At 31.4% G+C, this 17,044-nt stretch overlaps 1 protein-coding gene across 3 annotated transcripts; it reads left to right on the forward strand.

Moving 5' to 3' along the window:
• Positions 1 to 8,510: 8,510 nt before the first annotated feature.
• LOC117929008 (protein IQ-DOMAIN 1) lies at positions 8,511 to 13,987 on the forward strand. 3 transcript variants are annotated; one of them, XM_034849189.1, is made up of 6 exons: positions 8,511 to 8,653; positions 9,586 to 9,675; positions 9,774 to 10,091; positions 10,770 to 10,997; positions 11,580 to 11,699; positions 12,812 to 13,987. In XM_034849189.1, exons 2-6 carry the CDS (start codon positions 9,601 to 9,603, stop codon positions 13,517 to 13,519), a joined length of 1,449 nt encoding a protein of 482 aa, XP_034705080.1. In that variant the 5' UTR covers positions 8,511 to 8,653; positions 9,586 to 9,600; the 3' UTR covers positions 13,520 to 13,987. The 3 variants fall into 3 exon arrangements, with proteins under 3 accessions (XP_034705080.1, XP_034705082.1, XP_034705083.1); XM_034849191.1 differs by lacking the exon at positions 8,511 to 8,653 and adding an exon at positions 8,682 to 8,779; XM_034849192.1 differs by lacking the exon at positions 8,511 to 8,653 and adding an exon at positions 9,042 to 9,125.
• The last annotated feature ends 3,057 nt before the right edge of the window (positions 13,988 to 17,044 follow it).

The following is a 17,044-nucleotide window of genomic DNA, read 5'->3' on the forward strand; positions in this document are numbered from 1 at the left end:
TGTTGTATTCATCTGTGTTATCTGAAAAGTCTCCATCTCTATAGACTGTGACACGTCATCTACATGAGCTGTCGAGATAGATGGAACTGATGGAGGTAGAACTTGACGTACACGTGGAGCTCGATGTCCTCTAGGTACCCGTACATGTAATCGTGCAGCATGAGCTATCCCCTGAAGAAAAGGTAGAGGTGCAATGGATTTTGTAACAGATGGAGGTGCAATAGACTCTGTAACAGGTGGGGGTGCAATAGACTCTACAATAGGTGGGGGTGCATCCAATGATATAGATGGCTGAACAGGGGTAAGGATAGATGGTATGGTAGTCTCGGGTCGAGGTGAATAGGCTGGTATGGATACATCAGGGGGAGAAAATGTTCATAGGATACTTACAACTAAGTATTAATCGAAAATGTTCTTTATTGATGTCAGTGACCGAGTATATCATTTCCAACAATTGTTCATATGTTGTCCCAATAAGCACATCAATAGGTTCAACCACAACTCTATCCCCAACATAATCACTATCGGTCTGTGTTCTCACCATTTTCCCATTACAAAAACAAACTATTGTCACCGATAAATTAGACATAGTTTACCTATAGAAGAAGCCAAAAAAATCAAATCAATTTCATTTTTAACCACAAAATTACACAATATTAAACATTATTAATAACATCAATTTGTAATGAAATAACAAATAACAATAATAGGGTATGTTATTAACAATAATCAAATAACAAATAACACCTTAATATCCAAATAATTCAATGTTTTTTATTAATAATATTTTCTTATTATTTATTACCATTAAAATGGAATAAAAGGTTGTTATTTTTCCATTAACAATTAAAATGTCTTTGTTTAAGCTACCCAAATTAAGTGGGAAATTTTTTTAAATTTGTTCAAGAATGGATGTAATGTGTACATATTCAACATAATTAATAGTTACGACTATAAATGTTTTAATATTTTCCATTTAAATAATTAAAAAAGAGAAAGCGGAATAGTTAATACACTTTTGCTTATGTCTGGTTAATTTTTAAATTTTTTTAATTTAATTAAATTTCTACAATTTATAATTTAATAAGTTAAATTTGAAGTAAAAACTAATATTTTCTATATATTAAATTTGGTTTTAGTGTTTTTTTTTTTATTTATAACTGTTGAGTTCTTCAAATATTTTATAATCTTTAGGAGTCTATCTCGATCTTATAGATTTTTCCCTCTATGGCTTAAAATATTTATAAAAATATTCTAAATAACTTTCCTTATTCTATGAGGAAATATGATATCACAATAATAAATTAACTTAGAAAATACTTTATACAATATTCTTTACCAAAAGGAATTTATAATAATTGAGAATTTGATACATTTTCTAATATATGATACAATTCAAAAGCTAACCAATAATTACAAGCAATTTTCATGGTTTGGAGATCCAGCCTAGGTTCTACATGTCTTTTTACAGTTTTATAAAGTTGTTAGCATTTGTATAGGTGCTATTAAATGTTCCACATGCCATTAAATGATTCGAGTTCTAGGAGCCCTAGAGTTTGGTCATGATTTGAGTTCTAGGAGCCTTATAATGGGGAAGAGATTGTTATATGCGCAATAGTATTATCTTTATAAAAATGATATTTGAAAAATGACACACTCAAATCTCCTTGATCCTAATAATTTTTTTTAAAAAATATATATATATAATAAAAAGTATATATTTTTTTAGAGGAGAAAAAGAAACAAAAATAAATTTAATAATCACTTCCAATTTTATAAAGTTAATAAATTATGAAAACAAATTTAAAAATAATTTGAAAAACTTAAGCATTTGTAATGATGGTTTCTCGATAAATCTAGTAATTATAATAAATAAGAAGATAAAATATTTATTAGGAAGTGTAGAGGCTTTCACTTTTCTTTTTCTGTAACTTTTTGAAGTTGCTTCCATATGTCTTATGTCAAGAAGATTCCCATAAATATGTATTAAACTTGGAAGAAGCAGATTCTTACAAAAAATAATGAATCATTTTTTCCCAATTTTTTACTTTAATGCATAGGTGTTTTACAAAATCCACAAAACAAAGCTTTTTGAATTTTTGGCTATAAATTTTAGTTCCAGATTCTCACTAGGCAAATATTAATATTTGTTGTTCATATGTATTGTTGTACGTGTATCATTGTATTGTGCATTATATTTGTACCATAAAATACACTTCAGATGAGATACAACCAAGCAATAAATAAGATTTACATCAGGAAAATGAATTATATCATTGTATTGTAAGTTTTCTAACAAACATGCTTACAACCACTAAGGTACTTTTAGAAATAGTTGATGGATAAGATCAAGCAAGCTACTGCCTCATAACCAGCAATAGTAAGCCCATGTTTGTGAGGAATTGAAGCTTCTATTCGGGAGCGAGTAATTGTAAGGCTGTTGAAATTTTACCAGTAGTAATGGTTGAGAAAGTTGAACATGTAAAATATGCCACAAAAAATATGAAAAATTAGCACTAATGTGAAGAGCGTGCTTTGATCAGTGTAAATCAAAGATCAGTACATTAAGCTCTACATTAAGTAGGAGTGTATTTCCATTCCATATTGGGATTTCATAGGTTTCCCCTAAGCACCCTGCTAAAGGCCATATTTAATTTCAAACCTTTCAACTTTCAGTTAGTAAACTCTCATTTTAATAACCAAGGCATAATAACATCTTTCACATACTTATCCAAGAAAAGTTAAAAGGAAAAAACATCATCAACAGTTATCATCATCCAATTTGTGATTGGAATTGGCTAAAAAGAAAAATTTACACTTCATGTGCAGGGATAACAGAAAATAATAAACCAAATGATATTGTAGTCACAAATTCATCAGGGGTGGCCCTGTCCTGTAATACATCATCATTATTCCAGGTATAATCAAAGCCATATAGCAATAGACCATTTGTCCCAATTTTGAGGAACTCACTGAAACATATTCTTTTCTAGAATTAATAGCCACTTGATGCATTGTAACTATGTTAATTTCCAACATATTAACTCCATTTTTATAGAAAAAATATATTTTTTTTTCTCCCTTTCGAAACCCCAATCCGAAAAAACCTTAACCTCTCCAAGTCTCTCTCTTTCCCCCACCTTCATCCAATCCGAAATCCATATTTTGGATCATGATGAAGATGAATCATGGGCAGATCGACAGTTATCAGGATTCCAAGATGAGAGGAAAATGAGGCAAAGGTTAGGGTTTTTCTGGTTCCAGGATAAGAGGAATCCAAGGTGGAGGAAAGGGTTTTTCAAGTTTTTTGGATAGCTATGAAATTGAAAACAACTTGAGATTTTTAAAATTTCAAAACAACTTGTTTTCCTCTGTTTGGTTGGTGAGAAAGCTAAGGAAAATGAGTGGGAAAAAACTCATGAACCCTAAAAAAATTTACCTAGCTACTGGTGGGAGCCACTGGTGGGAATCGCAGCCGGTGAGGAAAGAAAATGGAGCCGTAGATGGTGGAGCCGTAGAGAAGAGAATACTTTCTGGATTGTTGATTTCGGGAAAAAATTGGGTCTCCAAAGTAAAAAAACAAGTTTGACGAAGATGGCTTGTTGATGTGGATTGCTGATGTGGATTCAAAAGAGTATTTTGGCATATAGTTTGAAAACTGAATTAGTTTGAGTTTTTTTTTCCAAAGAAATACTACTTTGGCTGTAAACTCCGTAATGTGTATCATTTGTATAATAATATTTATTTTATTTTTTTATTTAAAAAAATTAAATTATATTTTATCATATATTTTTTATTTTAAAATATATATAAAATTTTATTTATTTTTTGTGTTGCTATTTAGAAATTTTTTCTTTAAGTTTTATTTTTTTAATGAATTCTTGTATTTTTAAATTTTTAGTTATTTTTATATCATTTTATCTTTGTGAGCAATGTTTTCAGAATCGGATCGGTTATTGAACCGAAAAAGTTATCGATTCACGATTCATTGGACCGACGATTAAACCGGTGACATCATAAATATATATTTTATTATTTTATATATTATAAAAAATTTAAAATTTAATAAATTCTATGTAAATATTGTCTACTTTGTTTGTTTGTTGAGTTTTGTCATAAAATTTTTTACCTATAAAAGTCGTGAATCTATCATATATGATATCTAAAAGACAATATAATCTCTGTAAAGCCCAATATATTTAGACTAATAACAAAGGAGGATACAAAGATGACAAGATGACAACTGTAATCTCTGTAAAAGAACATCATTGATTTATAAACCAAGTCTTTATAAGCCCATTTAACAAACAAGCAGGGAGGGCCGGAGGGGTGCCAGCGGCAGGGTGGGGTACCAGTCGGAGCCGCCTTCCAACGCCGGCTTTACCGGTTAACAACAGCAAGGAGCTTTGCTGACTTCCAACGCCGCAGGTTGCCGGCCTGTAACGGCTGCCGGTGGACGCCGTCTGGGTGTCGCGGGCGGAGCACGTCGGGGGCAGGCAGAGGGCACGCTGGCAGCTGCTGCGGGGGGAGGACTGAGGCGGCGAGGGTTTCCAGTTTCCAGACTTTCAGGCAGCCTATATACCCTCCAAAACGGCGTCGTTTTGATGCTGTGTAAAAAAAAAAATTAATTGAACCGGCCGGTTCGTCCGATTCACCGTTCGATTTACTGTCATCAATTTTGGTTCCGGTGGGAGTTCCTATGGTGCTCTTAGAAGCTTATATTACTGCTCTGTTGTCCACTTGCCCTTTGATCATTCCCCTCTTTGCTGCCAGGAGGCCCTCCAACATTTGGTTTAAGGCTTGACGCCTTTCCTTTTTCCTTTTTCCTTTTTCCTTTTTCCCAAATTAAGTTTTTAATAGTGGTATTTATAAGAAAATTAAATATAAAAAAAAAAAATATTTATTTTTATATTTTTTTCTTCCTGGGTGCGGCCTTGCTTTATGTTGCTTGAGAATGGGCTCCATTGTCTGTTTTGTCTGTTGATGTCCTCTGCCCCTCACCCTGATGACGTGGACTGTGGGAATCTCAGTATTTGAATCTCAGATGACAAATGAAAAATGAATAATATAATATGTAATTAAAAAAAAAAGTACAGGGTCACGCGCAGAAGAAAATCTCAATTTAATGATGGCGGTAACGGTCACATGTGACCAATCTTTTACATTTTTTTTTTGATTGGTTGGTGAAGGGATAGAAGTTAACATGATCACACTCTACTCTTCTTATAACATCTATAACTTGAAAAATTAAAAAAAATCTAATATGAAAATAAGAGAATAATATTTTATTCATAATTTCTATTTTGATTTATATAAAAGTTACTAATTTACTAAAATTTTATGACATCAATATTATATTCCAAAAATTAAGGTTATATTTAGTTCTTCTAAAAATTTAAAACAACGTATTTTAATTATTTTAAGTTGTTTTTAAAATTTATTTTAAAAAATAATTATGTAAACATAAAGAATGGTAAAAAACAAAATACTATAAATAAAAATTAAAAGTTTTTCAAATAAATTTTATCCTAGATATATTCCCAATCAAATTTTAAAATTATAGGTATAATCAGTAATGCATTTGATAGTAAATTTAGAAAAATATTTAAAAAAAAAAAAACATCAAATGGTTTGACAAAACTTATGAATCATTTCTAAAAAATTTTGAAAGTACTTATATTATTAAAAAATTATTTATATTATTTTTTTAGAAAACATTGGTAATTCTCATAAAAACACTTCAACTTAAAATGCTTTTAAGTAGAAACACTTCCTACCATATCTCTCAAAAATGGCAGTACTTTGTGTTGGGAGAAAAAGCATAAAAACATAGAAATGGCAACAAATAGAAAGGCAAAAGAGGTGTTCCAATTCACAAGGCAAATGCCAAAAATTTGTGACCCAAGAAAAAGGGCAGCAACCTCCTCATAATGAAGATGATGAGTGGTAGTTGTAGGAGCAGAGAGTGGGCTGTTCTGTGGAATGAAGACAGGGTCCAAACCCTTTGTCTTTACTCTTTAAGAGTAAATAAGGCATCATGTGATGACATTAATGTCACCACCAAAAAACATGCCCATCCCTTATAAAAATTGTCTGATGAGGATATGAGAGAGATACGGCCCCACCCCCCTAAGCCCTCCACATTTTTGGTACATTTTTTTAGCTACATTCCCTATTTGTGCCCATCTTCTAAATTTTGGGTTTTAAAGAAATCTCTTTTTGTTTTCTTTTTTTCTTAACAACCCATGGATTTGGAGATGGGTAATTGAAATTCTGAGTTTTTTTTTTTATTTGATATTCCTAGATTTGAATCAAACATGCTCAAAGTTGAATTTTGCATAAAAATAAAATAGAATTGTAGCCCATTTTTGTATTCCATGATTGTATCTTAATATGGCAATGCCAAAACCCTAACTATAAAGGGATAAGGAAGAAAGATTCAACAAATGGAGCTGCCTTTTTATTTATTTATTTGGATGATGTCTTAGATGTCCATGTGGACAATATCTATTTTAATGGGTTTTTTTTTAATCCAAAAATAATAATTTTTTTTTTATATTTTGTTTTTTTTTTTGTTTAAACTAATAAAACATGCACTTGTTTAGCACATGTATAATAATTGTTTTATAAAACAATTCTGAAAAATAATTTTTAAAAGATTTTATTAGATTTTTATAAAATAAAAATCTTTTTTAAATTTAAATATTTTAATATATTTTAAAAATAATTTTTATATCTAGTGTTTTATTTTTAATTATTTTATATATTTTTATAATTATATATTAAAATAACTATCCAAAAAATAAGCGAAAATAATTAAAAACTACTATTTAAAAATATTATGTTTTCTAGTTTTAGGAATCAAAAATAGAAAATGGTTTTTTATTATCAAACATTTCCAAACAAACAGTTCCATTTTTTTTTTTGATTCATTATATTGTTGATATTTTTAATATTTTTTTTAATACTCTTTTTAAAAATATTTACAAAATGTCTTTACCCTATTTTTTTTTTTTTAATATTGATATTCTATTCATATAGTACTAGAAAACGATACTTGCTTTGTACTTCTCTTTCTATTTGCATTATCTATATTAAAAAAAAATAAAAAAAAATTAGTGTCAGATATTTTTAGCTTCATTCAGACTTTCAGACCCACCAACTCAAACGAATATTCAAACAGAGGCTTCCCAAGAAACCCACCACAATAAATACTCTTTTAGAGCGTGCTCTTCCACGCGCTTTGTATAAAGGCCATAGATTTTATGCCAATTGGAAACTGTCTTGGGAGTTGAAAAGTAAACTAATATTTTATTTAAAAATAGGAAAAAGAAAAAAGAAAAAAAAGAGTTGTACCTTTTTGTAATTAGCATCTTAATAAGAACATTTGTTTATAGATTGAGTGAAGAGACAGAAAGTGTTACAAATGGAGACCGGAGCTTGTAGGGCAGTCTTTATTGTTAATTGGCCTTGTCTATAGGATTTTTTTTTTTAAACACATTTTTACCACATTTTTTTTTAAAAAAAAATTATAATATTATGAAATACACGTATCATATAAAAGAAAAAGTCATTTGGAGCTATTTATGTAAAGACTTCTTTTAACTTTATATATATGTTTTAAAGTCGGAGGTATTATTTGAATAAAGTGAATAATATCTATAAAGTTAAATACGGGTATTTCAAGAGATATAATAAAAACGTTGTATTTGTACGAGATGTTCATGATAATGAATAGAGGAAAAAGTTATTCGAATAATATATGTATGGAGAAATGAGTGGTTGTAAAATATATAATTATTTGAATAACCAAAATAAAAAGAATTTGATGATTTATAAATAAAAATAATAATAAATTATTACATAAAAAGGTCAACATAATCATTAATAAAGAAATTTATATTATGCTTGATTTCAAAAAATTTAAGAAAAATATAAAGGAAATAAAATAAAATGGTGAATTTAAATTAATAAATTATTTTTACATATTTTTTAAAATTTATTTAACTTATTTCATTTCATTGTATAAAGATTATATATCATGAAATTTTATAATTTTAAAATATATTTGTCTTTCTTTTATATTTATCACGATACAAATATGAGAAAATTATTTTGTTAATATTTTTTTTAAAGTAATTTTCACAACCAAACATAATTTTAATATTATACCTAAGGGATCCCTAAATATACTTCAAAAAAAATTGAATGATATTTTATTTTTTTTAAATAAAATTTCAAAATGTTGCATCAAATGTTTTTTATTTTTTTTCTATCGATTTTAGGAATCACAATTTTTATATTAAAAATAAATTATTAACCTTTTTTTTTCTTCCAAAAATGAAAAAAAAAAAAAACCTTAAAAATGGTGAAGTGGCAAGGTGAGTAAAAGAAAGAGATAGATGAGAGAATTAGTTTAGAAAACCCAGTTGGCACTTGGGAGTGGTTGGCTTTGAAAAGGTAAAACTGAAGGACAACCAACAAGGTTGGTTTGTTGCTGTTACATCCACAAAGACCCCAATTCTACAGTAACACCCCATTCAACTTCAACCCCTAAACCCCAAAATTTCTGGGCCCCGCTCCTACAAAAACCAGCTGTTATTCTCTCCCCCCATTTCTTCATCCTTCAACTTCTTTGCTTTGGCAAGATCTGGTGAGCCTAGCCTTCCACTTCTTTTTAATTTGTTTATTTATTTTTGAATTTTTTTCTTTCTGTTTTTGTTTTATTTACACACACTTTGTGTCAAGCTCTGTTGGGATCTTGCAATTTGATCACCAGGTATTGTGTTGTCCCTCTCTCTTTTGCCTTGAATTTGAAACAATTCATTGGTTTTACCAAATTTCTCCCCCCTTGTTTTGGTTCTGACATGTGGGTGTCTCTCTGAAATGGGTGTTTCTGCAACGTCAAATTGGAAAATTTTGAAGTGGGTTTCATGTTTTTTGTGAAGATCTTGCAGTTTCAGCATCTGGGTGGTACACCATTTGTTGGTGGTTAGTTTTAATAAATGGTTAAAAGTTTTTATCTTTGTTTTCTGTCTGCCTGCCTGCCTGCTGCCTCTGAGGGCCTCTCTTAGAAGTACTCTTAACATCTTTTTTGCTGGAGATCTGGCAATTTGAACATCTGGGTATTTCACCATTTTTTTGGTTGGATGAATGATTGGATAATTGTTGGAGATTTTCTTTTGTTTTTTGTTGTCTTTTTTTTTTTTTGCTTTTTTTTTCTTTTGCTTTTTTTTTTTTTTGCATGGACATGGACAAGATTTTTTTCTCCTATTTTTCTAAATTTCCTTATTCAGACTGATGGCTCATGGAATGTATAGGATTTAGTTGTTGTAGATCTGTTCTTAAATTTTTGTTAAGAATGAAAAATTTCACCTTTTCTTTTCTAATGTCTGAAAATCTGGATAAGTGGTTATATTCTTAAATTATTCTGATTTATTCGCCTTCCTTCTGTTGCCTTTACCCTCTGTCCTTTTTCTTTTCGTTAATAATATTTATGTTTTATTTCTTATAATGTGGGAGAATTTTTTTTTTCATTTGATATCACCTGGGTCTGAAATTTTATGTATTGATGCGTTTTGCAAGATGAATGATTAGGAAATGGGGAAGAAAGGGAATTGGTTTTCTGCAGTAAAGAAAGCTCTAAGCCCTGAACCCAAGGAGAAGAAAGATAAGGTTTTGAATTATTCTACCTATTGTTTGTCATCTTCTTTCTAATTTCTATATTTTTGGTTGGACTTGATATTGAAAGGTTTAATTTTCCTTTTAACCAGACAACCCCTAAATCGAAGAAAAAATGGTTTGGGAAACACAAGAACCTGGATCCGGTTTCTTCATCCACAGAAAATGCAATGCCTCTACCTGCCCCTGCACCTCCTATAGAGGATGTGAAATTAACAGAAGCTGAGAATGAACAGAGCAAGCATGCTTACTCGGTGGCGCTTGCCACTGCTGTGGCTGCAGAGGCAGCTGTTGCAGCAGCACATGCTGCTGCAGAGGTTGTTCGACTCACGACCGTGACCCGTTTCTCAGGCAAATCGAAAGAGGAAGTAGCGGCTATCAAAATTCAAACAGCTTTTCGTGGTTACTTGGTACTTTTTACCCTTCAATTTACTCCCAGTGTTTTATTTTCCTTATTTCTCATGTCATGGTTCTTAGGGATAAGATTTTTAAGTGTGTTTAATTCTTTTCTGAAAATGTCCACATTTCCAATTTGAAGTACTTACAGTTATTTTCTTGGTTGCCTTTTTTTCTCCTCCCATTGACAAGCTACGAAGCTTGATATTCTTTAGTACCTTATTCTTATAGTAATTGTAGTTTTAAGAGAGATGAAGTGTTAGGGAAACTGTTAGAAGAACTGCGATAAATGCTTATGCTTGTTGGTAGGATTTATGGAGCTCCTAAGCTTTCTGTCAAGTCAGATTGCTTGTCATTTTTGTGGGAATTGTTAACTCCTAAGTCAACTAACACAAAGAATTCAAATTCAACTTATTTTATGGAATGGTCAAGGGACTGGTTTGAATTAATTTCTCTCTGAATATCTTGCATTTATTGCCTGCTTTCATGCTTCAACTTTTGCACCTAAATTTAAAATATTAGCTTGTATCGTCTTTTTTAAGTGTTCACATCAGATAGAAAAGGTATTGTGTTCTTTTAGGAGAACAGTAGATAATAAATTATCAACATAACTTCCCTGTCAAAGACCATTTATGAGGGGCAAGCTGTATATATGAACTGGGTTCCTTCAATTGGGTTTCATTTTCTTTCAGGCAAGGAGGGCTTTGCGGGCTCTGAGGGGCTTAGTGAGGTTGAAATCATTGATCCAAGGACAATCTGTTAAACGCCAAGCAACAACCACCTTACGGTGCATGCAGACTCTTGCTCGTGTGCAGTCTCAGATTCGTGCAAGGAGGATTAGAATGTCAGAGGAGAACTTGGCTCTCCAGCGGCAACTCCAATTGAAGCGCGACAAAGAGCTTGAGAAACTGAGAGCTTCTGTAAGTGCCCAAGCTTGTAGCATTTTATCTTTGTAAATTTTACAATAAAATAAAATAAATAAATAAATAAAAAGGAAAAACAAAATCTAAATGAAGGGGGAGAATTTTCTCTGTTCCTCAATGATTGGTCATTCTTTTGCATCATTTTCTTGCAGCCAGTTGCTTGATCCATTGTCTTTTTCTTAACCTAAATTGTTTCAGTAGTCATAATTTTGTAACAAAGGTTATTCCATAATACAAAACAGTTTACTGTTTGATTTTCAAAAGAACTTATTTAATAGGCTCTAGTTTTGTTTCCTGAAAAAATTGTTCAAACCAGTTTGTTTATTAAACTTGTTTCTCTATCCGGCCATGGTTCTGAGCCTATCAAAAAGGGGGGGAAAATCAGGCCTTACTTCTGAGATATCATCTTCTGAGAAAGCATGACATGGTGAAAATATCATCACATCATGGAAGATGCTTCTCTTTTCTCCATTTCTTTTTCCTAAATGGAACTTTTTCTCATTTCATGCCTTAAAAGGATAAAAACATGGTGTTTATGAACAAGTTCTTTGCTTGTAATATCAAACACTATTATGACAGATGGGAGATGATTGGGATGATAGTGTACAATCCAAGGAGCAAATTGAAGCAAACTTACAGAGCAAGCAAGAGGCTGCAGTGAGAAGAGAAAGGGCATTGGCTTATGCATTTTCGCATCAGGTACCCCACTCTTCTCCTTTCTTCTTATAGCTTAGTTCAATGGCTTGTTGAGTGATTTTTACTTGGAACATTTGAAAATCTAGTTTTTGATTCTGAGTTAGCAAATTGTTTCTAGGTTCTTAAAAAAAGAAAAGAAAAAAAAGAAAAAAAAAAGGAAGGTAACAATCAAGTTATGAGTGAAAAATCATGTGCATTTTTGTGGGTCTATCCCTCTCTCTAATTCATTGTTTTATAGCTACTAATAAACTGGACAGAAGACTTAATTATACTATTTGCAAATCTGCAATTATTAAGGCTGTGTTTGATGCGTCAGAAATTAACCAAAGGAAACAGTTCCAGATTCTCCCTGTATTCTGATGGGGCAAAAGAATTTGTAATGACAAAACATATTTTAAGGGGTGTTTGGCAGTCCAATCGAGATTAATAGCAATATAATGGCTGCATCATGTTCTTTTTGTAATTTTTTATGGGATTATTCCCTTCTAGCACTTGTATAACATAAAGTTATTATACAATTTTATCAAATGATCTCATTTCTATTTCGTTTTGCATGAGTAACTTGTCTACTAATATGTGATGAGGAAAGTAGAAAGCTTCTGCTTTCATGGGACATCCGAATGCTACTATTTATCCTATTGCGAAGGAACCCAATTTCCTCAGGAAGTTGCTTTCCAGAATGTCCGGCTGGTTTTTTCTCCTATACAGAACAGTAATAGAAATAAAAACATGGGAGTAGTAGGAGTTTTCTGGTTCCATTTCCTTGATATTCCTCTTTCTAGGATCAAACACAAGTGCAAGAGTTTGAATACACAAGAAGTCATATTTTAAGAAGCCATGTTGTGGTTTAGTCATTTGTTTGTGAAATACTCTTATTTTCTTCTTTCTTCCCTCAAAGAGTCTACATGAAATTTAGGATGCATGGCTGTCATTAACTCATTTCAAATTCTCCATAGATAAGTGTTATTTAAGGCTGCATCTTCTAGAGGAAATGTAGATCCACACAATGGTTGGGGGAACTTCTCCCACTAATCGAGTTTGTGGAGCATATTACTTCTAAATCTTAGTTACAGATTAAATCCTCAAACTGATCTGGATGAAAATTTGTCCATCAGCAAACGTGGAAGAACTCTTCAAAACCTGCAAACCCAACATTTATGGATCCAAACAATCCTCACTGGGGGTGGAGTTGGTTAGAGCGATGGATGGCAGCCCGGCCATGGGAGAGCCGCAGTGCAATGGAAAAGGAACTTAACAGTGATCATGCCTCATTGAAAAGCACAGCAAGCCGTGCCTTCTCTATTGGAGAAATCAGCAAAGCTTATGCACGTCGGGACCTCAACCTTGATAAGAAACCTTCCCCAACTGCCCAAAAACCAAGTCGTCCTCCCAGCCGGCAATCCCCTTCAACTCCTCCTTCCAAGGCACAGTCTTCATCATCAGTAACTGGGAAAACAAAGCCAGCGAGCCCAAAGGGAAGTGGTTGGGGTGCAGATGATGACTCGAGGAGCATGCTCAGCATCCAGTCTGAGCGGTACAGGAGGCATAGCATTGCAGGGTCATCAGTAAGAGACGATGAGAGCCTTGCAAGCTCACCTGCAGTTCCAAGCTACATGGCATCAACGGAGTCGACAAGGGCTAGATCCCGATTGCCAAGCCCGTTGGGTCTAGAGAAGAATGGGACACCAGAAAAGGCATCAGGGAGTTCTGCAAAGAAACGTCTCTCATTCCCAGCCTCCCCAGTTGGGCCCAGAAGGCATTCTGGTCCTCCCAGGGTGGAAACGAGCTCCATCAAGGCCATTTCCCCTGCACACAGAGGCTAGCAATGGAGGGAGCAGGTAGTGAGACAGGTATCTGCAGAAGGTGCAAATGAAGAAGATTGAATAATTTAGAGTTCATGGCTGAGATCTTTGATCATCATCTTCTTCAGTAACTGCTATTGTAGATGTGCAAAGGAAGATGATTCGTTGAATGAATAAAAGAGGGGTTTATCGGGTTTATGAATTTAACTGTTGCCGTCTTTTTCATTGTCCTCTTCATCATCATCATCATTCTCTTCATCATCATCATCAGCGTCCTCGTCAACAACTACTGCTCTTGTTAGAGATGTCATTTATTATGTAGTTGGGATTGGTTTGGCGTGCAGTTAGTATTTAACAGTTGATTATTGGTTTCGGGTTCTGAAGGTTGTTTCTATTTCTTTCTCTCTTCTTCAGGTAGTCTGGGTTCTCATTGTGATTCTTATTTCCCTTGTTTCTTTTCAATGGAAGAAATTCATTTGTTCTTATGGATATGCGAGGAAACTAATTGGGTACCATTTGCTAATCGGTGCTTTTGGTTGCAGAGAAATCTGGAGAAAAGAAAAGAAAATCTGCAGACCCAAAACCTTTTTTCTTCTGCTGCGTGATCACTGGACAAGAACTTCTCCATGCTTTCTTGTATATGATTCCTATTTTTTTTTTGTTTTTGAAAACAAAAAATAGAAGTAACTTCTTTATAAATGTAGGAACTTTTGTGCAAAAGAATAAACTTTTCTTATGTTTTTAAAAATTAAAAATTAAAAATAATAAAAAAATTTAGTAACTCAGAGATTTTGAAATAGTTTTGTCAAACCATTGTTCTTTCTTAGTGATTTCATATAATTTAGTAGTAAACACTAGTTTTCTTGAAGCCTCTTGTGTACCTATTCAATAATATCTGTCTAGTAGACGACACCCCCCCTCCCCCACCCCCACAACCCCAACGAGCATTCAAATATTTGTCCTATATTCATTTTGTGACTATGCTCTTAATGGATTAATGACTAATCCTTGTGTGAATCGCTAAGGATCCAAAAAGTTTAACATTGATTCCTTTAAATGTGTCAATTGGGCAAATGCGTTCATAGTGACCAGGATGGATGTCTCGTATCCAAAAGCTTACAATTTGCCTTATGTTCTTTTAAGGCAAGTCTTTGATACAACCTTTGTTTCTTGTAAAATAATAAAAAAGGAAAATTTGATGGTGGAAATAATAGTTACTTTCTAAAAACATATATAATAAAATGCTTTCAAAAGCAATCTTTTATTTTTTTTAAATGTTAAATATATTAGATATTATAGATTTAACCCAAGAAAGAAGTCTTAAAAATAAAGTTGACTATTTTCATTTTTTAAAATCACACGTTTCAACTAAAAATTAAAGCCATATGATAATGATCATGAGTAAGCTAACCTTTGGAGCTTCATCCATTAAATCATATCACACCATATCCATCAATTATGTCATGTTGTATTTGTGAATTTTGTTACGTTATGTCTATCAATTATGTCACATCATATCCTCTAATTATGTCATGTTGTGTCTGTCAACTACGTGCCATTGTGTTTGGCAACTATGTCATGTTGTGTCTGTTAACTATACCACATTATGTTCATTAACTATGTCATGTTATATCATGTCTAGTAAGTACCTTTGACAACATTGGAAAACTAGAAATCATTATACTTCAAATTTCTTGACAATAGATATAATACATTATATGTACATAGGGATTGTAGTTGAAAAGTATATGTAATAGAATGACACATGTTCTCTTAAATCTCGTATTCTCCAAAGAAAATAAGGACATACACTCAATTAAGCCTAATAAAATAAGGATGTATAGTTGATTTATCCTCTTCAACCAACTTTTTATATCGATTTCACATAAAAAAGAAACGTCATATAAAATAACATAAAGGCATTTTGGTCTATTTAATATTATATTTGCATCTACTAAATATCTTTACACATTCAATTGAATAAGAATTTTTATAAGAACAAAAACAACTGTTAATGAAATAATTAAGATAACTTTGAAGTGTAGTGTTGTTCAAAAGTATACTTTCAGACATCCTTAAGGGCTTTCGAAATTATACTTAACTATACTTCTTGACACTTTTAGGGTGTTCGAAACTATGCTTTTAGACATATTTTTTGATGTCCGATTTTGCAAGTCTGGATATCATGAAATCGTTTTTTGTTTTTTTTGCTTATTTTCTATTTTTTCAAAAATTTTAATTTCTAAAATGTTTTAAAATTATTTATAGATATTTTTAAACGTTCTTGTTTGTTCGTTGTTTGGATATGATTTTTTTTTTTTAATATCTCATTTTTTAAAAATAGTTTTGAGAAACCATTAGTCTTTCCTATAATTCTTTTAGAATTCTTATTTTCTATTTCTAAAACAAAAAAATAGTAACTTCTAAGTAAAATATAAGAATTCTTTTAAGGTTTATCTAAAAAAGATAATAGCTTTTAAAAATTATTTAAAATTTTTTTGCTATCTCAATTTTTAATTTTTGTTTCTAATAAAATAAATCAAATTTATACTTTTTATGAATTAAAATATTTTATATATAAGCTAAATATATCCAAATAAACACTTAATTACTTGTTAACCAATAATTTGGATAATAAAATGAAATTTTTTTTTCTAAAAATATTCCACCCTTGTTTCTTGTAAAATAATAAAAAAAGGAAGAATCATATTTATTTTTCCCTAAAAACATATCAAATAAGATGCTTTCAAAATATATCTTTTATTTTATAAAAATATATAAAATATTATATATAAGGGATTTAACAAAAGGAAAAAGTCTTAAAAATAAAGTTGAATGTCATAACTACCATGAATAGGATCAACCTTTACTTTGAAGCTTTGTCCATCAACTATGTCACACCATGTTCGTCAATTGTCATTTTGTATTTGTCAACCAATTCACATCATGATTTGTCAACAATATCACATTGTGTCAATCAATTATGTCACGTGGTGTCTGTCAATTACATTTGAACAACAGTAGAATTCTAGACGTCATAGTAATTCATTCAAATTTCTTGACAATGGATACCCTATATCTCATGTATGGGCATATTCTTTGAAGAGAAAATGGAGGGAAAAGTTATCTACATTTTTATAAATCCTAAAACCTATAAAAATTTACTTACGAAAAATGATAATAATTAAAATACCTTTAATATTTAACATTGAGAAGAAAAAAATTGAGAGAGGAAGAAGAAGATGCCTGTGTGAAAGAAAATAATGAGAAAAGTATTATAGACGTATTACAAATTTTTTGGTATGTTAATAAGGTGGATGTACGGTGATTTGGTGGATGAAAATATAAATTTATTTACTATTTCAAAGACTTATAGGTAATTTATGTAAAATTGGAAAATATTATGATATTGTGACACAAATTATTGACAGATGGGAGGGTTGGTTGGTTTCATCAATTCCCCTTGCGTTCGTCATGGGCACTTGGGTGAATGCACTATAAAGTTAGAGTATGTGTCTTTCCTAATATCAATTGCTTTGAGGAGAG

Source organism: Vitis riparia, chromosome 13 (assembly GCF_004353265.1).
Source record: "Vitis riparia cultivar Riparia Gloire de Montpellier isolate 1030 chromosome 13, EGFV_Vit.rip_1.0, whole genome shotgun sequence".
In the NCBI taxonomy this organism is placed as follows: Eukaryota; Viridiplantae; Streptophyta; class Magnoliopsida; order Vitales; family Vitaceae; genus Vitis; species Vitis riparia.